The sequence below is a fragment of the Rhynchophorus ferrugineus genome, unplaced genomic scaffold, assembly GCF_030347505.1.
Source record: "Rhynchophorus ferrugineus isolate W39M unplaced genomic scaffold, kcgeb_rfMv2 rfM10, whole genome shotgun sequence".
Lineage (NCBI taxonomy): Eukaryota > Metazoa > Arthropoda > Insecta > Coleoptera > Curculionidae > Rhynchophorus > Rhynchophorus ferrugineus.
The window spans coordinates 23,063,285-23,085,514 of record NW_027472589.1 but is presented as its reverse complement, the minus strand read 5'-3'; the positions used below and the strand labels follow the sequence as shown (position 1 = coordinate 23,085,514).

General features: G+C 33.6%; 1 protein-coding gene across 2 annotated transcripts in view; it reads right to left on the bottom strand.

Annotated features, from left to right (window-relative positions):
• Pka-R1 (Protein kinase, cAMP-dependent, regulatory subunit type 1) overlaps nt 1–22,230 on the bottom strand; it is a 191,676-nt gene that overhangs the window by 108,580 nt on the left and 60,866 nt on the right. Inside the window, exon 1 of one of the 2 annotated variants that reach the window (XM_076415715.1) lies at nt 7,674–7,903. The exons of the other annotated variant lie outside the window; for it this stretch is intronic. Within the exon in view, the coding sequence (XP_076271830.1) occupies nt 7,674–7,682 (9 nt within the window). The 5' untranslated portion in view covers nt 7,683–7,903. Of the gene's footprint in view, nt 1–7,673; nt 7,904–22,230 lie in introns of those variants that run through there. 2 annotated transcript variants of the gene reach the window in all.

The window sequence follows — 22,230 nt, the reverse complement described above, 5'->3', positions numbered from 1 at the left end:
GTTATGAATTATTTGGTTAGTTAGGAAATCTACAGATTACATTTTTTTAAAATATTTAATTATTACGTTGTTACAAGTCGTTTCCGACTAGCATACAATTTGTCTTTATGATATAGGTTTTCTTTCTCTCTATGATCGGTTTTATTCTTTTCAACAGGAGTTTTCCAAAAATCTCAAATCTTACTGTGTCAGTAGTGATATAGATTTATAGGCTTTTATTTCGTTTGGTGACTTTCCAGGTTTTGGGGTCATTATAATTTCCGCCATCTTCCAAATGCCTGGGACATGTTTTAATCTAAATGCTGTATTGATCAATTTGGTGAATTTTATAATTCCATTTCTTGGTAGTTTTTGCAGTAATTCTCCTGTTATTAAATAATAACCTGGTGATTTCTTAAGATTAATGTCAGGAAAACTACAGATGTTAAAAAATAGATTTAATTAATAGCCTATTTTAACCTGATATTAGTTAAAACGATAACCATCAAAATCATGTAAAATACATTTTATTTTTAACTTTTTCATAATAGAAACGTATCCCTCAGAATAGCTTTTCTTTTAATTAATAAATGAATCAACATTTCAGCCGGAAGCAGATTAAGTTGAGTAACAATGCCTAAAACAATGTACCAATAGATTTTACGTAGACCAAACAATCTCGCTATCAAAGTGTGTTTGGCAATTGTTGATAAAAAAAAAGAGAAACAAATGACTGATTTTTTCTCGACCTTTTAAATGTAAGACTATCGTAAAATATGCATTTTAAATGATTTTCATATATTTAAATATATTATTATATAGATCCGTACATTTAATTATATATTCAAAGATTTGTTTTTTTCTATTTTATTTCTATTTTAAACCCTGCAGAATTAATTCAATTAACCTGAATTAATTTATTTATCGAGAAAATAAGATAAGTTTGATGTTGGATCCTGGATTCCTTGGAATTATGAAATGGTAAATTCACCAAAGGTAGATTGGATGTGCAAAAAGACCCCTAGATAAAAATTAGGAAAAATATATTATTTGAAAAACAATCCTAATTCGTAGATTCCTGGCACAAGCACCGTAGTTTAGGGTGTAAATCCACGAAAGGCGGGCTGAGGTTGACGTGAAATAACATAGTATACTGGAATTTGGGTAGAAGCTTGCAGTTCAGGGTGTATGACCACCAAAGTTGCTCAGACGTAGACTATTGCAATTTAGTTAGATTAGATTGTGGTTATCGAACGTTGGTTGGCTTTAGCAAATAAGATTTCTTACCTTGTTAAAACGTAACATCTACATCACATCTAACATCTATATCACAAACCTCATTAAAACAAATAACTTGGTAAAACGATTTTTCTCTAATCCCTTAAATCAAATAGAAAAAGTAAAGCATATTTGTTTTGATGGTTCATTACTTAACATCTTAGAAGATGGGAAAAAATATGTTAGGACAAAGCTTTGATGTGAATGAACCCACTGTCCCGGTAATTTCATTTTCTATTCCATACAGTGAGCGTTAATAAAACAATGATACGAAACTTTTCGACACTCGATCATCCCACGGATATAGGTTTGCAACGAACAAACTTGAACCGCCTTACATTTTAGAACCAACTAAGAAATTATGAATGACCACGTTAGACATTCATTATAATTATTTCGCAGTGGGTTTATTTGCACACTAAACATATATACAGTGTAACAATAATATAACGAATTCATCAATTTTACAAATGTTTCGAAATCCACTAGGTCTAACACTACAATTGGGACACAACGGATGGCTTAATAATTTTAATTTGCAGAATATGATCCCGAATATATCTTTAACATCAATGAAACAGGACTTTTCTATGAATCTTTGTACGAAAATTTCAGCGGGACATACAAACTTAAACCACTCATAATTGGAAAATACAGAAAAAAGCACGATGTTTGTAAAATGTCAACAATTTTCCAACAGAGTACACGTCAAACACTAAGACTTGAATGACCTGTGATGCTTTTAACAATTGTCTTGATAAGCAGATGAAGATAAAGTACAAAATTCTAAAGTTTTTCGATAATTGTACCGTACGCGGAGATATTCTTAATCCAACAAATATAAAAATGAACAGTCTCCTTCAAACACCACTTCAACTATAGGACCAAGGCATCATTCAAAGTTGCACTCTACAAAGAAAGTAAGTTGTCAGACAGTATCTTGCTGATATTGAACACCAAACGCTAACTAAAATTGACGTGTTACAAGCCATGTGGATGATTGCCAGAACTTGAAATTAAGCCAGTGAAAAAACAATTAAACTGCTTCAAAAAAAATTTGATTTAAAGTTCCATGTGATGATGAGAACAATAACTTGCTACTCGCCGAACTTGCTAAGACTCGGAAAAAATTCAGGAAGAACTAAACCTTCAAGAAGAGTTTGTTACTTTTGATGATGATTTAGTCCTCTATGAAGAACTCACTGACTTTCAAAAATTGTGAAAAAGGCGAAAAAGAAAATTCATCGATGTGATTTTACAATAAAAGAGGTTCACAAGGTTGTAGATGCAACAAAATGTGTATTTCTCGAAAAAGGTGGTTTAAATAACAGTGTAGTCATCATACCATCATGGAATTGAATTGTAGTGCTTTCGATATGATAACTAATCTAATCATTTCTCTAATTAAAGGAAACAAAATCAAGACTAAACCATCATAATTACATTGTTGATTTTCTATATTTACGAGTATATGCGAATTTTCTATTTCTATTTTGATTGTGTTTTCGTTAAAGTATGTTCTCATTTATTAGTGAAAATCGTTCAATAAACAAGTTTTCTTACCTTGTTAAAACTTGGTATGACAACTATTTTTTAATTCATTGAAACCCATCTAACCCCTTAAGTCAAAAAGAAAAGGTATATATGTAGGAAAAGTATGTCAAGGCAAAGCTTTGATATGAATGAACTCACATATAACGGGCTAGTTAAACAATATTACCATACTTCCTAACACTCGATTATCCTCTAACTAAGAAACGATGAATGACCACGTTAGACATTTATTACAATGATTTCGCAATGGGTTTATTTGCACACTAAACATATATATGTATCGCCTATTCTTGTTACATAATTTATCCGTCGAGAAACCCACACGCCGACACACAATCACTCAATCTTTTTAAGAGACAGGCCGGTATAGGTTTATTTTCATATTTCTAGTACATTACAAAAGGAATAACCAACAAGCGCGGCATCAGTATCCCGCCGTGAACTTACTTGGGATTATAACGAATTCCTCGATTTCACACATTTTTTGAATGTTTCTAGGACTATAAGAGCTAATGAAAATATAGGAAGATGCTACGGGAAAAATCTCAAAAGTTTAACAGTAAAATTGGGGCATGCAGAGTTCCGTCCCAATAACGGATGGCTTCCTAATTTTAAAAACCAAAACGAGATTATTGTTTGAAAAATATGTGGCGAAAGTATAAGAAGGAAGAAGAAGTATGTGAGGAGTAGAAATAGAAACTTGTAAAGCGGAAAATTGCAGAATATTATCCTGAAGATATCTTTAACGTCAATGAAACAGGACTTTTCTACCAATATTTTTACGAAACAAACTGTGGCGAGACATACAAACCTAAAACGGTCACAATTAGAATATACAGAAAACTACTATATTTTAAAATTGTCAATAATTTTCCAACATGTCCAACACTAAAGCCTGAATAACATGTGATGCTTTAAACAATTGGCTTTAAAAGTCTTGAAAATGAGATGAAGAAAAATTTTTATATTATTCAATAATTTTGCTGGACATGGAGACATTTCTAATCTAACTAACATAAAATCATAAAAGAAGTATTTGCCTGCAAACATCACTTCGAAATTTAACCACTAGACCAAGGCTGCAGAAAGTAAATTGTCAGGCAGTATCTTGCTGATATGAAACACCAAAAGTCGAAAACAATTACAAACTGCTTTCAAAAGAGTGACTGAGTTCGATAGGTTAGTTAGCTTTGATGGTGATTTAGCCATTTACGAAGGACTCAGTGATGCTGAAATAGTCACATCTGTATTGCCAGTTGCCAATGAAGAAGCGCAAGAAGGTGAGGAAAAAGAAAGTTAAATTACTCAACACGATTTTACAATAAGAAATGCTCATGACGCTCTAGATATAATAAAATGTGTATTTCTCAAAAAAGGTAGTTTAAATGACGGTGTAGTCAAAACCATCATGGAATAATATTGTGCTGACTATGATGCAAATCAATCACATCTAATAATTTACGTATTCAAGAGAAATGAAGATTAAGGTACCATAATGACATTGTTGATTTCCTATATTTATATGAAAATATTGTGACTTCAATTTTTATTGTGTTTTGATTAACGTGAGTTCTCATTTATTAGTGAAAATCGTTTGCTTTAACAGGATAATCAGTTGAGTATCTAATGTTAAGATAAATAAACAAGCTTCCTTATATTGTCCTACCTAATCTCTATATAACAAACCTCATTGTAATGAATAACTTGGTATAACGAATATTTTCTAAATTCTTTCAGTTTTGTTATATTAAGGTTGTACTTTTATTTTATATATTAAAGAAGTTAAATAAAAAAACACCTTTAAGTCTTTGAAACTCACTTAACCCTTTAAATTAAACAGGAGAAATAAAGCTTTTGTTTTGATGGTTAATTACTAACCATCTTAAAAGATGGGAACATATATGTTGGAACAAACCTTTGATATGAATTAACTCACACATAACGGGCGTTAACAAAACAATGCCCCGAAAATTAGACAATCATTCCAATTGTTTCCCAATGGTTTTATTTGCATATTAAACATATGTACTATTTCATTCTATATATAAAGGCCTATAAATTAATTTTAAAGGATAACAGATGGTGTTGCCGTCTATTAAATCGCATCGGGTACATTTGTAATCAACGTCACTTTTCAGTATGTGTCATTTCGTCCAAATGTGAACAAAATATTTTTTCATCGTGAAAAAAAAGTTGCTGAAGGTCATCGAATGCTGTGTGAAGCTTATGACAATCACGCTCCATCGATTTCAACATATGAATAATAATTTTGACACAAATACAAATACAGTTTTGGACAGCCAAAGAAATATGAAGGTATTATTCGATGATGATCCATGTAAAAAGAATATGCAAAATTGTTGGGGGTAACACAAGACACCATTTTCAATCCCTCGAAGAAGAAGAACATGGGAATGATCGAAAAATTTAGATATTTTGTGTCGTATTAGTCTAAAATCTCAAAGGTTTTCTACATCACATTGTTACTTGCTATTAAAATCCCGATCCATTACGATAATTCGAAGGGAAAAAAGTCTTGGGGACCACCTGGTCACGTATCATCATCAACAGGAAAGTATATCCATGCCCCCAAGTTGATGTGGTATATTATGAGCTACTAAAACCTAATAACTAATGCGTTTGAACCGAGCAGTGAGCGAAAAACGGCCGCAATACGAGCAAAGACACAATAATTATTATTATTCTTCAGCATGACAACGTGAATAGCCTTAAAGGATGCATCGTTTTTTCCTGAAAGACCTGAAAAAAAGGCCTGAAAGACGGGGAAAAGTACAATATAATAGACAATACTACAAATCAATTACATTGTACCAATTTCTCAAACAGGTGGTTTAAGTGATGGTGTAGTCAAATCCATCACAGAATTGGAATGTGCTCTGGATATGATAACTAACACCATTGATAAGCAGACCACAATTACATTGTTGATTTTCGATGTTTATATGCGGATATTGTGGTTTCAATTTTTATTGGGTTTTCGTTAAAGTTTCTTCTCATTTATTAGTTAAAATCGTTCACATTAACAGAGTAAACCTATGAGGATCTATGTAATGTTTGGTGTTAATAAACAAGTTTTCTTACATTGCGAAAACTAATCGTAATCCAACCTAACCTCGATATAACAAACCTCAACGAATAACTTGGTGTAAGAAATATTTTCTAATTCCCTCCAGTTTCGTTATATCGAGTTTGCACTGTATTTTGTTTTGATACCTTAATATTAGACGACAGTAAAAACCTCGCTATCCATGACAATACAAGTTTCTATCGGCTAGAACTGCACATGCGCACTTGTTCTAATCTAACCTGACAGTTTTCACAACTCGCGTCCTTTTCTACCACGCTTTCCGTACCACAGTCTCAGTTGTGATTAGATGTAATTTTTAGGTTAATTTTGTATTTACATTTTGATGAGGTAATATAATTATTTCATAGGCAATATTAGCAGCAGATAATGCAAAAATAAGTATATAAAGTATGAATTATTTGTCAAATATTATTATAATTTTGTAGATTGTTATGGAACAAAGGATACCTTACATAATATGGAAACAGAACTTATTTGAAGATTATAGTAAAGGTAAGAATGAATTATGGTCATATTTGTATACGTTTTCTGTCTATTTGTTATTATACTTATATCTTTCTGATTTTACAGATCTTTCAAAAGAAGAAAAAAGCTATAACAAAGCTAAAAGTTAACCAAGTATCATGAATTTTCAACATAGCGTAAATATAAGGTGTATTTAATAGAAAGTGGTTGGAATTAAATTAAGTTAAATTACTCAACACGATTTGGCAATAAGAAATGCTCATAACACTCTAAATGTAAAATGCGTATTTCTCAAATAAGGTAGTTTAAATGAGGGTGTAGTCAAGACCATCATGGAATAGGATTGTGCTTTCATTATGATAACAAATCATTCATATCTAATAATTTCTCTAATCAAGAGAAATGAAAACTAAGGTACCATAATGACATTGTTGATTTTCTATGTTTATATGGTAATATTGTGACTTCTATTTTGATTCTGTTTTCGCTAAAGTGAGTTCTCATTTACTGGTGAAAATTATTCGCTTTAACAGGATAATCTGTTTCTCAGAAAAAAGTCATGTGTTTCTATGTAATGTTGAGGTTAATAAAGAAGTGTTCTTACCTTGCTAAAACAAATCATAATCCAACCTAACCTCTATATACAAATTTGGCATACCGAATATATTCTAATTTCCCTCGGTTTCTTTAGATCGAAGTTGCATTGTATTTTATTTAAAAAAAAAGTTAACAAAAACATATTTTTTTAGAATTTGAAACAGGTGGGTTTCAAACTGAAAGCTCCTTAAAACTGAAAATCAAACAGAAAAACTAAAGATTTTTGGTTTTGATGACTTATTAGTAAAAATATTAGGGTAGTGGAAAATGTATGTTAAAACGAAACATTGATACGAATGAACTCACTATCCCGGTGATTTGATTTCCTATTCCTTTTAACGGGCGTTACTAAAACAATGACATGATACTTTTCGATACACTCCATCATCCCACGGATATTCGTTTTCAACAAGCGTACACCGCCTTATATTTAAGAACCAACCAGAAAACGACGAATGACCACGTTAGACATTCATTACAATTATTTCGCAATTGGTTTATTTGCACTCTAAACACATACATGTATCGCCTATTCTCATTGCATAATTTATCCGTCAAGAAACCCACACGGCGACACAACCACTCGGATCTGTTTAAGAGACAGGCCGGTATAGGTTTATTTTCGTATTTTTAGTACATTACAGCAGGAATAACCAACAAGCGCGGCATCGGTATCCCGCCGTGAACTTACTTGGGGCATTGTGCAACGCAGATCTCGTTCTCGGTGGAAGTCGATGATGAATGGATGAGTTTAAATCGGCGCCGACTCTCGTTCACGATCTCCCGACCGCTAAACAGCTGTCGCCGTCGTAGTTGTCGTGGTCGTGCGTTGGCTAAAACTGACCCGACAGCTCCGCGACCTGCGACTGACTGAGTGACCGACCGACCGAACCGACCTCGTCCACGGCGAAAGACGGATTCGAGAGCGTCGCCGGGGAAGCACAGGGGCGTACGCGCGTCCCCCTGGGGGGTCAGTGGGCGGCCGTGAGTTGTGACATTTGACACGAACTATCGCGGGTCGCTATTTTTAACGGGAGCGCGACTTTTCGCCCGCCGATGATGATTAACGACGGAGAAGTTCGCTAAATAATCGATGGATCTCGCTGGGAGAACAATGAACCCCTTTCGACGAACAAAACGAAACTCCCGTGATAAAAATATACCCTGTTATTATTTTCACGAAGCCGTTCCCTGTGCTGTGTGCGTATAACGGAAATATGAATGATTGACATTTCTGTTATCGGTAAAAGGAAACCGGAATTGAGTGTTTAGATGCTAAATAGAAAACGACATGTTTTAATTCACGAAAAGGCATTTAAAGAAAAAGAAACACTGCCCTGTGATATTCCCTATACGTTTGATAAGCTTTTGATCGGGTATAGCATTTGGGATTAATTTACAAGATGAGCAAATTGCGCAATTACTGTCGACTGATGGAATCATCATATTTAGTCATAGTTTCGAAAGAAAATGTAGAGTCTCGCATGAAGGGGTATTCTACAACCCAAGTAGCGGCCAACAAGATCTACAAATGGACTAGACTGGAAAATTCAGCAGATGTTAATTTTGCGTTGCGGCGAAATGACATAAACCTAATTATATCACTTGACGGATGCCCGATTTCTCAAGCAGAATCAGCTAAATATCCCGCAATACATCTCGATGGTAGGTTAAATTGTAAGCATCATATTAGACAAAAAACAGAACACATTAGACTCAAAGCCAATAAACGGTATTAAAAAGATTGATTTATTAGTCGATTATAATACCAATTTGAACCTATGGGGTGCAAATATGGGGTTGCAATAAAACATCAAACCAACTAGTAATTCAACGCAGTCAAAACAAAGTTATTCCCAATGCTACGATTTATTACCAATGCTTATCGCTGGGAAACCAACGAAGAGCTACGCGATGACTTCGAAATCAAATGGATATACGAAGTGATCCAAGATTTCGCCTTAAAACATGAAATAAGGTTGCTAAATCACAGCAACGTGGAAGCAATATAGCTACTGGACAATACGCAGGAAATCAGTAGATTGAAGCGAACCAAACCGCACGAACCAAATTGTTTAAGGATATAAGTGTATTTTTAACTTTAGCTTGAGTAGATTAGTTCTATTTTAATTTGATGAATACATACTGATGTATTAATCTTGTACTGGCCTTGCTTGTCCATTAAGGGAAGTACAACAGAGCAGTAGTAATAAATTAATTTATAAATTAAATTAAATAATATGCTACCTGCACCCATAAAATACTGCTATCCCATTCAGCATATTCTCCAGATTTAAGCCCCTGTGCCTATTTCCTGTTTCGCTTTTTGACGACAAAATACATTTCATTCAAAAGCTGCCCAACTTATCTAATTGTCCTCATATGAATTAGAAACTGCAAGTGATCAAAACTTTCCCCCGAACAACGATCATGAATACGAGTATATACATTTAATTGGTCTAATTTATACAAGTCACACTGTGCATTCCGTTCTATTATTCTTACAAGTGGTACAAACTCTTAACTCTGTAAACTGCTGATGACGAAAATGTTCTTGTTGCTGCACAACTGACACAAATATTGCAACACCCTCGCTTACACAGTTGAATGGGTACTCGATGACTATGATGACCCCTAGAAAACTTTTTAGGGATAAAAATTAGGTAAACATCTCTTAACTAGTTTCTGAGTACCTTCATACACCAAACGCAAAATGCCTCAAACTATTTTCTACACTCTCTCTCAATTATCACCCAGTGGTTTATATAGAGTTCCGGAAACTAAAATAACGGATTAGGAAGAAAAGAAGTTAGTTTTTGTTGTAATTTTCAAAGAGTATATAAATCGTATTCGAATGTATAAACATACAAATTTGAAATAGTAATCGATGACCATTTAGCACTTTTCCTTCTGTTTTAGCATTCGAGTAGAATTTCTAAGAAAGTTCACAAGAGCAACGCTTGAGATTTTCAAAAATGTTTAAACAATCGATTTTTCGCTCCATTACATAATTTTTTCATTTAGACTAATTTTTATTGTTTAATTTGAAAACGTCTGCTTCCGAAGCTCGCCAAACACTTTTAGGAACTCTGTTAAATCCCAATTAATGGTTCTGTCATTTGAAAGTGGTGATTTTGATACCAATTATAGAGAAGGGGCCGATGGACCAAAAAGTTCTAAGACAACGAATCACAAGGCTTCACTCAACTATCATACCGCTTAGTATTTGATAAATTAACTATTTCTAGAGTATAAAAACGCTGGGAAAGATCCAATGCACAATAAAATATCATGTACAATATGGTGGGATTGACTAGGTATAGAGTATGACAAGCTGCTAAAGCCGCATAAAACCGTTAATAGGGATATGTAATTGAAAAACTAGCAGTAGTGAATAATAGACGCAAAGACTTGCATGACAACATTCGACCACATGTTGCAAGGGTTCTGGAGGACGCTGGTGCAGCTCAAACGGAAGGTTCTGGTGTACCAAGAGCACCCACCAGACATAGCGCCTTCTGATTATCATTTAATCAAATTGATTCACCATGGCCTTGCTGGGAATGAATTGATGACAAACTAACTTCGTTCTTTCAGTATCGCTATGTTACCATAAGTCTTCAGAAAAAAAAAACAATTCATCTAAAAGGTTTTGGTCTTTTTTATTTGTTTTCTCAAGCCAATTTGGACATATGGAATTCAACTATGGGGTACCGCTAGCAAATCTAATATATCCATCATTTAACGGTTCCAAAATAAGGTGTTGCGTGCCATTGTTGATGCTCCGTACAATATTTCAAATAAAGTGATACAACGCGATATTCCTCTAGAACCTATAACGAGTGTAATTCAACGTGTTTGTGTGAAGTACTTCGAAAGAGTGTCAGTGCATCCCAATGTACTCGCTAATCAGCTAAATATGCGACGTGATAGTGAAGTGCGTAGACTAAAACGTTTAACACCACCTGATCTGATTACTGGACATATGTAGACTTTAGAATAAGCATTAGAATAAGACAAATTAATTAAGATAATATTTTATACAGAAGATTGCTTAATGAAGTGATTTTCTACATGCCATGTATATATAATATAGACAGAAGAAATACTTATTGCCAATAGGGCAGATTGTGGACTCACGAAGAGTAATAAAAAAAAATTGTTTTCTAATTCCACTGAAATAAGTTTATGATTATCACTTCAGCAATCAACTGCTGGCCGATTGACAAAATTTATCAGAACTACTTAAATTTTATCCTGCGGTAATACTTAAGTTATCCTACTAGTTTTATAAAATCATGTACTTCATGCCATGCAGCGCACTAATGAAATAACCTTACTGCTATTGCAATATTTTTCACCAGATATTTTTTTAATCGGTCTTTTCAGTGAGGATACTACGCGAAGAGATTCTAATAACGGTAGAGGTACTTTATAAAAAAACCAAATGTTTACTAACAGCATATCGTAGATCAGAAAAACGTAGAATCATATATAGTTTATCCACAGTTACTGTACGGACATACGCCATCAATATGTTTAATGTATTGCCTGCCGCAACTTGTAAATTCGTTTTAGAATCTAACAATATTTTCCTTCTCATTTTCTTCTAGTTAAGAGATACAATGCTGTCTGATAATTCGAACATAACCGAACCAGCCTCAGTCAAAATCGTCCGGTTGTCAAACGTATGCAAAATTCTTCCAAACAACAGTCATAAGAGGTTATAAACCGGTAAATGAACTGTTTTAAAGCTTTACTTATTTTGATAAATTTCAAATCGCTGCTAATTATTACACTGATTGAAAATGCCGAAGCTAGACAGAACAGACGACTTCTGAGAGAGGTAAGCATTTTTACTGCTAAATAATAATATGAGTTTTATTGAAAATATATTTAGCATGTTGCAGCTGCACTGAACATTAGTATGAACACGATCATTCAAATATCTCAAAAAATTAAAAACATTATCTCGGATTCACCGAAGAGAAACCGTCCTCATACGAAGCGGGCGACCAATCAAGACCAGATTGATGTTAGTACTATTAGAGATCAAATATATGAAATGTATAAAAACAGTGAGTAGTTTTTCTTCAATATAAACGTGATTTAATACAATTATTTTAGAAGAAACTGTTAGTCTGAAATGGAATTTTCAAACATTGGCTTTAAAAGAATACAATTTTTAAAAGCATTTGATAAAATGAATGAAGACTTATTATTTCAATTTATGTATTTATATGAGACATGAATATTTCAGAATGGGACTAATATACCCAACGGTCACTCATGGCAAGATAATAATAGACATAGTAATATAACAAAAGTTGATAGAAAAAGAGAAACGTTGGAATAACAATTAATTAGGTTTTATTAGTCATAACATTTATTAACAATTCATCGCAGATATATTGTGCTTCATACTGGAAACAGGAACGGTTAATATCACCTTCGATTTGGATTACCTCGATCAAACACAATAAAGAAAAAATTGAGAAATGATGGAATTGTGAACGAACGTTGTATAGATTGGAAATGAACAGCTTAGTAGGTATTCACTCGAGTGAAATTTTCTGAATATGGTGTTATGATTCAATGCTGATTATTTCCACGACTGAGTGGTAACGAGAGTGGAAACATCTAAAGAAGTGTGTATATAATTAATATACAATAATTGTAGGAAATCGTATTCTAGAGTGTGCAAAATTTATGCCCATTTGATATGTGTGTAATTCATAGGAATATACAGAGAAAAAAAATGTGGAAAACAGTTTTGCAGATATGGAAAATGCATTAGAGAAAATTCAGTCATTAAATTTATCAAGAATGTTGTATACAGGTAGCAGAAGAACAAATAAAAATACAGCGATATCAAAATGACTTGACAAAGAAACACACCATCGAAGAAAACAATAACTAAATGTAAAAAGGTAAATATGCTCTCTAAACAGAGTAAAACACATTACTATATGCAATTGTTAGGCAGATTAGACCTCTAGAGGGATACCAGTACATAAAAAACGGGCCTAATGGGTGGTGTGGAAGAGTTCAATGTAAATATAAAAAAACAATTCTAACCTATAAATTATTGTGGCTGTATAACTAACTGCAATTAAGATTATTCGATAATATATACATTAATACATGCATGTTAAAATAAACTACATATATTTTATAACATTTTTGTTTCAGTATTTTATTTAAACTAAAATTTTGTTATATATCAAAACCAAACTGAACTAAAACTCAAAGTTGATACGGCAACATTGCGACGTTTTGACGTCATAAATTTAGATGACGTATGTTCACACCAACTTTGGATACACTACAGTAAATACTGTTACAACGACTAGGGATATCCTGAATCATTTTTGTGACAGCTTTTACAATTTTACGTAATTCGTCGCTTACCACACAACTTGGCTAACAAAAAAATATTATCAATTTTACAGCATCCGAGATACCAGCATTAGAGGCTAAAAAGGCTGTAATATTGGTCTTAATGTCTTATTGATAATACGCAGCTACTATATTGGTTAAAACGTATGTTTTATTCATATTGCAGGCCTCAGTATCACATTCGATCATTCCAAATATAGATGGTGAAGGCCAGATAAAGAAAACTAAGAAGGACCATGACATAACCTTAGACAGTGGCACAAATATCTATGGCGTAACATTTTATATTATAAAGTCAAATTCGACGCCATATGGAATGTGCTTTGGCTGTTTGGCTTCACCGTCAACGTTTAAGACTTTTTTGTATTTAATATACATTATTAACATTAATCATTTATATAAAATTTAAGTAACCTAATTTAATGTGATTTATGTTTTTTTTTAAATAAATCCTATTCATTAAATTGATATAGGCCTAAAACTTCAAATACAAGTACATTCGCCATTTTGTCATAATTACGAATACAAGATCATGTTTCAGATGTAAAAATACAAAAACACGTAGGATTATGGACTATAAAAATAACTTCCATGAGGTTGATATTCCCAGGTTCGATACCCATGAATCGTCCTCGTGTTTTTTTTTAAATAACACAACGCTGTTTTTGCAAGTTTTATGAAAATATGAACTGAATATAGTATTACTTATGGTCGAATGAATTTTGGGTTGGGGTACAAAACATTAAAGGTAAAACTGTTATTGTCCAGATAAGCCATAGTTGGTAAAAAGAATACTCTAAAATATATTAAAAAAAAAAATTGTTGAACCTAAATGTGTTAAAACCGCCTTTATACGTAAATGTTAGGATATTACAACAATTAATAATTTGTAAAACTAGATGAAAAATACTTTACAGTTCTTTTTAACTTTATCCAAATTGTCAGATGCAAATGTTTTTGTTGGTTCACAAATTATAGAGCCTCTTGCTAGAGAAGAATTTACCTTTGACTAAATTATTTAAATATATATAAATTTAAATATTTTTTTTAAGAATTTTTAAAATTTTTTGAATTTATTTTTAAACACTACGGTATAAAAATAAAAGCGGACGGGAACAAACACAAAGTGTACATACAAAAAATAATAAATAATATAAAATTAATAACACAAACAGGGGGATTAAAAGAACAAGTAGTGTATATCATTTAAAATGGACACAAATACAAGCTTACAAAGGCGATAAGATAAAAAGAGTCCATACAGATTCTAGACAATGAAGTCTCATATTAATTTTGTTATGGGCTAAATTCTGTAAAAATAGTCGATATCTAGCAGATTCACAATAAAGTTATCTTGTAGCCATTCAAACAGACCAGGGGATGGTTGAATTTCTGTTCCAGAGTCAAGTCAATAAGAACATGAGACATTCTTGGGAAGAGAGGGGAAGAGAGGGGTAGAGGTAGAATGACTCAGGACAAGTGAATGATTCCAAGAGGAGGTCGAGACTAAGGAGGATGATAGAGAAAGCGATCTCATAGCGAATTTCAGTGAAGAAAGCAGGATAATATATCTAAAAGAACATATACCACAAGCTCATTTAGGTACATTTAAATGAAGAATGGAGATGCACTCAGAAAGACAAGAACAACGTTTCCATCAAGATATCATCATCTTCGAACGACGTTATCAGGGCTAGTATAATGAAAATATGCTGGAGGACATTTCGAGTTCAGTGAGAGAAAGTACTTAACGCACAGTATGTAAGTAAAAATGACAGAAAGAATAATAGGGCTCATTTTTCCACTATTTTATAATTCGACAAAAATTTTATAATTTATATGGTGGTGAAATATTTACTTTTTTTATATTTTTAATTAAGCATACTGACTAGCCAGTGACCAATTTAGAGACCATCCCAAAAGGCATTCGGTCTTATCCAGCCTGGTTATGGTTATTCCTTGTCGGATTTTCCACTGTTGTCTATAAAGACATTTACAATAACAATCACAAACATAAAGTACATCCATGCCCCAGCAGGATTCGAACCCGCGACTTTCGCAACAATAGGAGGACCGTCTTGTCGCCGATCAATAAATCTATCGAAATTTTATAATTTCGTATCAGTCATGATTCGTGTTAACTTTATTTATAAACGGCCACTGGAGACTTAGTTGTTTGAGAAATTTGAGAATACCACATTTTTGAAAACTCCATAGTCTGAAGGTCATAGAAATCTGGGTAGAAACTACGCTCAGTGACGAAAGTCATAAGGGCTGTACAAAATCAGTTGTACCAGAAAACATTGATACCCTGCGCGAAATGATATTGCAAGATCGTCATGTGACTTGTCGTGGGTCCCCCATAATTGGACAAGGAAGTCACCCCTTTCGAGGTGGAAAAAGTGTTACGAAAATTAATTCAACCTAATAAAGCAATTTTACAAAGACGGCAGGTATAAATAGTGCATATACAAATTGAAAATGGACACAAACACAGGACACACAGGACTACAAACAACCATAACGAGGCTCTATCCAGATAGCACACATTAGCACCAATACCGAAGAGGTAATGCTTATTTAATTAGTGACACTTAACTTAGCCAGCAAAATACCTTGGAATCCATCTTGACGGTAGATTAAATTGGAAGCATCACGTTAGACAAAAAGCAAAACACATTAGAACCAAAATAAAACAACTATACTGGTTAGTCGGAAGATACTCTCAACTTGATCTAAAATCAAAGAGGTTGATCTATAATACAATTATAAAGCCAATTTGGACCTATGGGGTGCAAATATGGGGTTGCACTAAAAATTCAAATCAGTTAGTCATACAGCGCTGTCAAAACAAGATTCTTCGATTGATTACCAATGCCTATCGCTATGTAACCAATGAAGAACTGCACGGTGACCTGGAAATCAAATGGATTTGCGAATTTGTGCAGGATTTCGCCTTGAAACACGAAAGAAGATTACTAAATCATACTAACGTGGAAGCAATACAACTGCTGGACAGCGCGCAGGATGTCAGGAGATTGAAACGAACAAAACCATACGAACTTGTGTGAACATTTAGTGTGTATTATTAGTGTAAACTATAGCTATAAGTTAATAATTAATAAATAATTATAATTTTATAATTGACGAATACATACTGATATATTTTCTCGCACTCGTCTTGCTTGTTAATTAATCCAAGCACATAGGAAAAGTAGTAATAAATTAATTGTAATAATAATAATTAAGATTGTACTAAGCGTATCTAATAAAGATATTATAAAAAAAAATTAACTTAGCATAGGCTAGATTTTATGGAGAAAATCAATTTCACGTAAAAATCCGAAGAATCTGTCTGTATTTTCTGATTTTAAAGCATTTCTAAAATTTTGCTGCCCATACATAGGTCTAATCTGGATGAGCCGTGGACAGTCGTTCACGGACAGTATGTCGTAGACTGAAATAAGGACATGGTGAAAAACACACAGTGAGCAGCGAGCTCGAAGTCATCAAGTGACCGTGGGAGAAACGACAGTGACCCAATCTCAGTCGATTCAGAGTTACGGCATGGTGATGAAGGAAAGGAACACGAAGAGAAGAGAAAAAATCAGCTTTAACCTCAAAGAACCTGTTGTGGTTGGCCTCCTGGGCCCAAAGACGCTGTACCGCGTTCATGATGAAATAAGAAAAGAATGAGATAAGGTCAGCATGGCTGCCCATTTAGCCGCACTATCCGCGCGCTTATTTGACGGTATACCAACGTGAGAAGGGATCCACGTAACCTTGTCCTGAAGCCCTTCAGATAGAGGCTACGGATGATTGATAGTGAGTCGGTAACCAGAGGATGGTTGAACAGGAAGCATTTGAGAGCATTTCGCGAATCGGTAAGAAACAGCCATTCGTTGAAGGTTTCTGTTGAGATGTACGATAGTGTTTTAAATATCGCGAAGAGTTCAGCGGTCAATACTGAACCCTGTTCAGGGAGCCTGAAACGGAAGGCCCGGCTGACCACCACAAATGCACAGCGAAGCCTGCTGCGAGATTTGGAGCCATCGGTATATATGTGCTTGCGGCCAAGAAGACAATATTTATAGCAAACGAAACATTACACTTCTGTGTCGAAAGTATAATTTTACTACAATTAAAACAGAATTATTCACTGAATTGAAATGATCTATTTATTTGCCCAATTAGTGATCTTCCATTAGTTTAACATCACGATATACTTAGAACAATTCCTGATGTTTTTGTTTTACATCATTTAAAACTTCTGTTTTCTGGACTAATAAATCCGAATCAGATGTTTGGTGCTGAGTTTGTGTTTGATAATTCAAAATAGTTTGCTTTTTCTATAGATAAGTCGGAGGCGACTCCGTATCCTCTGTTATTTCGCCTATATATCAGGGTGAATCGAAATTGAGACCGAGATATATGTTTTTTTTTTAATGGAAACTGGACTTTTTTGATGTCGCAATGTCCACAATTTCTGACACTTAACCGCGGTATTTAATTCAATTTGTAATTTGCTTTTAGTGGTATCTAATAAACTTGCGCTAACATGTGAAGAAGGCAGTGTTTTACGCGGTTTCTACATCATTCTTCAAGGAAATATCCGACATAAATAAATTGAATAAAGCTGGAGTCAAGGGGGAACTTTGAGGTGTCCTTGCTTTGACTGATTTATAACTAAAAAGTTAATGTTGGACATTAAACTAAGCAGATTGATGGGCATGTAATCAGAAGGCGATGAGTTAGCAACTTTTTTTAAATCACGACAATATATGCATGTTTTCAAATTTTTGGGAACTTTGCAGCCGTCTGAATGAAGGAATTATAATGGTAATCATCTTACTGATACTTACTATTACTGTGGAAACTGTTGGAGCTAGAATACTGATAATTCATCGAATCCCGGTGCCTTATTGCATTGGAGATTGCTAAGTATTTTCTCTAGAATTTAAGGAGACACCAAGTGGTTTTTGAGGAAATTTGGATGCGCTTTTTTTCCTAAATTTGTTGGATGCTATATCCATTTCGTCTGTTTTTGAAATTATTCTACTTTTCTTCTATTATTCTGTCTTTTTACCACTGGTGTCTATTGGTAAAAATTCGAAATTCCAATGTAAACAACTGTTAAATAGCCTAACACATCTGTAATATTCAATGAATTTGCAGTTTCTCTACATAAAATAAAAGTATTATTAGTATTAATTGTTTGATATGAAGAAATCTAAGGCTACCCGAAGTCCATCGAATAGTTTTGGAAACCCATGGTGACGCTGCTTTATCATTAACAAGAGTAGGATTTGGTTTCAACGTATTAACAGTGATGATTTTGATGTCAATAATAAAGAACGCACTGGATAAACAAAAAATTAGACACCGAGTTGCCAGACTTATTGGATGAAAGACTAGCTCAAACTTTCAAAGAACTTTCAGACAGCTTTTCTATGGTTTATTGCAATTGGCAATGAAAAGTGGATCTAGTAAAATAATATCAAATGCAAAAAATCATGGAGAATCATCCACGTCGGCACCGAAGTACAATATTTATGACCGGAAAACTTTGCTGTACATATGGTAACATCAACACACTGTAATGTATTACGGGTTACTCAAAGCGAATTATACAATTACTGTAGATATCTACCGACGTTAATTTAACAAATTGAACGATATATTATTGCAAAAAGAACCAGCAATTCCAAGTAGCAGATTCAAAATCATCATAGTATTATACGACAACACTGCAAGGGTTATGAAAGGTATACTTTTGCAGTGAATATGGGAAGTTCCGACATAAACCTTCTAATTACCAATTGTTCAGATCAATTCGCCATGGATTCGCTGACTCGCGGTTTTAAAAGAGACTTGAGAAGTAAACTTTAAATAAAGTAATAAATTCGAGCCCCGACGGCTTGGTTGGCACAAGGCGGCAAGACGGTCCACCAAGTTTTGCGATAGTCGCGGGTTCGAATCCTGCTGAGGCATGGTCGTAAATTTATGACTGTCATTGTTTAATATTTGTGACTGTCCTAGGCAAAAGTGTAAAATCCAGTCAAGCCGGTAACCAGGCTAGGTAAAACCGGATGTCTTCAGGGATGATTTCTAAGTTGGCCTCTTGCTAGTTATACAGATACGTGGTCATGCTTTTCATGATCGAAAAGTATCTATCACCTTTCCTCTACTCGTCAATATACTCTTTTTCATTTCACAGGAAACATTCACCGGAATTGCACAAACTAACCTAATATGATTAGAATATTTAATAAAAATTGTGTATTTCTTAATTGTATTTCTCTGAGATTAGATAACGAATCCCTCAAAATGTCTGGTTATTTGTAAAATGTATATAAATATAACATTAACTGTGCAATTCTGATTAGCCTTATCAGTGTTTTGGAATCAAATCGTCATTATAAAGTCAATTATCAAGAACGGACTTATGTCGAACTAACAGGAACAAAATAATACCGTTATAAATTGTGTTTTAACATTGTGTTATATTTAATCAATATGATAAAATAAAGATATTCCTTTCGGGTTTTTTTTTGGATAAAGAAAATACGTTATTTACAAACAATAGATAACATTTAGTTATTCAAAGTAATGACGATTTGATTCTATTGATTTTGTCCATCTTCCGGACAATTTATGGATGCCATTCCAGAAACTGTTTCGTTGGAGTTCTTAACCATTTATCCAGCCGTTTCTTAAGTCCTTTGAAATATTTCCAATCTTTGAAAGTTTTTATTTAATTATTTTATTTTTTATATAAATATTTTAAAGTCTCCTTTTTATCAACTACTAGCGACCCGCCCCGGCTTCGCACGGGTGCAATGCTGATACTAAATTAAAAACACTACAGAAAAAATATGAACGTTGTATATAAAAACATAGCGGCCCGCTCCGACTTTGCACGGGCATAAAATATATATGCCTATGTCACTCAATGAAAACATGATTAAAATCGATCCAGTATTTTTGGTTCATTCATTACTGCCCTTGGCCTGCACGCATTAAATTTAGAGTAAAACAATTCCTCTTCCCCTATACTTACTATGAAGATTTCCTGCTATCTTTGGAATATCTAAATTCATACAATTTTTATTACATTACAAATTTTTAAACGCAAATTTTAAATTTGTAATATCTCCGAAAATATTTGTTTAATTTACATGCTGTAAGGAACCATATTGATCTATATTAATTGCACACTGTATTTAAGGTACTTAATTCGATCAGGATTAATGCCGTATTGCTTAAAATAGCTTCGTAAATAAGTCATTTTCTCACGTAAAAAGTAAACAATAAAAATGGTTAATGTGGGTTATCCCTAAAAGATAAACATATACCATCGCGGACTTTTTTGTAGACCTTTTTATGGTGTACAATACTGTAGTACATTAATTTGATCTAACGCGTAGGGTTAGGCAGCGTTTTTGCTAATTGCTAAATAAGCCTAAAAAAATAGGTAAATTTACGACATCACGTTAGAAACCTCTAAAATTAGCAATGTTGCCTTAGTATATTATGCATGTATTATACATATAAACCTTCCTTCCTCTTGAATCACTCTATCTATTGAAAAAAACCGCATCAAAATCCGTTGCGTAGTTTTAAAGATTTAAGCGCACATAGGGATATAGGGACAGAAAAGGCGACTTTGTTTTATACTATGTAGTGATGGGTTTATCTGGACTGGACCTTCAGTTTAAAGGCTACGAACCACGATCCTCGGCATTAAGCCTACCGACTGGCGAGTAGTCTTAGAAATCATCCCAGAAGACATCCGGTCTTACCCAGCCTGGTTGCTGACGTGACTGGGATCATTTTACTTGTCCGATTTTTGCACTCTTGTCTAGGACCTAGGACCTCAGCAGGATTCGAACCCGTGACTATCGCAACAGTAGGTGGACCATCCTGTTACTTATACCACTGCGTCAACCAAGCCAGCCATTATTTTATTTATATCAATTAAATATTATTTTAATAATAAATAGATGCCTCTATTTTATATTTTTCCCTGTATAATTCGATAATACAGAAATGATAATGTATCTTTTCAAAAAGAAGCCGCCAAAGTAACTTGAAATTGAAAGAAGTGGTAGTGGCATCTAATTTCACCCACGAATGGTTGTTTTTGGTACAACTATACGAATGGTCAAATTTAGTACCGATCAGGAGACAACAGTAAAAGGACATCAGCGTGCGTGTTGATTGGCCAGCCACGCGCTGTTGTTTACAAAAGTTGTGGTTAAGAAAGTCATTTCTAGGTTAATTTTATATTACAACTTTTGTAATTTGTTAAGGTAATATAACTATTTATTATTTAGTACAAAAAAATTAACTGCAAACAAAAGCTCGAAGGCTCTTATGTTCATGGGATGTAACAAAGAAAATTCAAGGTAAAAGGGAAATAAAAAATCTATAACTTAGAGCGCAAATGAAAGAAGAGATGAAAACAATTATTAATAAAACTGACAAAACCAAATTTACGCAGCTGGTGGATGTATACATTTCAAAATTTCAAGAGGTAACAAAGTTGAGTTATTAAATTATTTGTAAAAGTATGTGTTACTACTACTGTATAAACAAGTTCTGAAAAAAAACACTGGAATCGATACAAATATAGCAATAGAGTTCTTGAACAGTCTTCTAAAAAGAAATACCCTAAAAATGAACGCTAGGGTAACCGTTGGACAACTATTAGATCATTAGATTCATTTGAAAACATGAAAATGGATTGGATATCGAACGACCAAATGGTAATAACTATCAAAATGCAATAATTATCAGAGCCCATAAGGAAACTCACAAAAGGTTAAGTAATTAATCTATGAATGTTT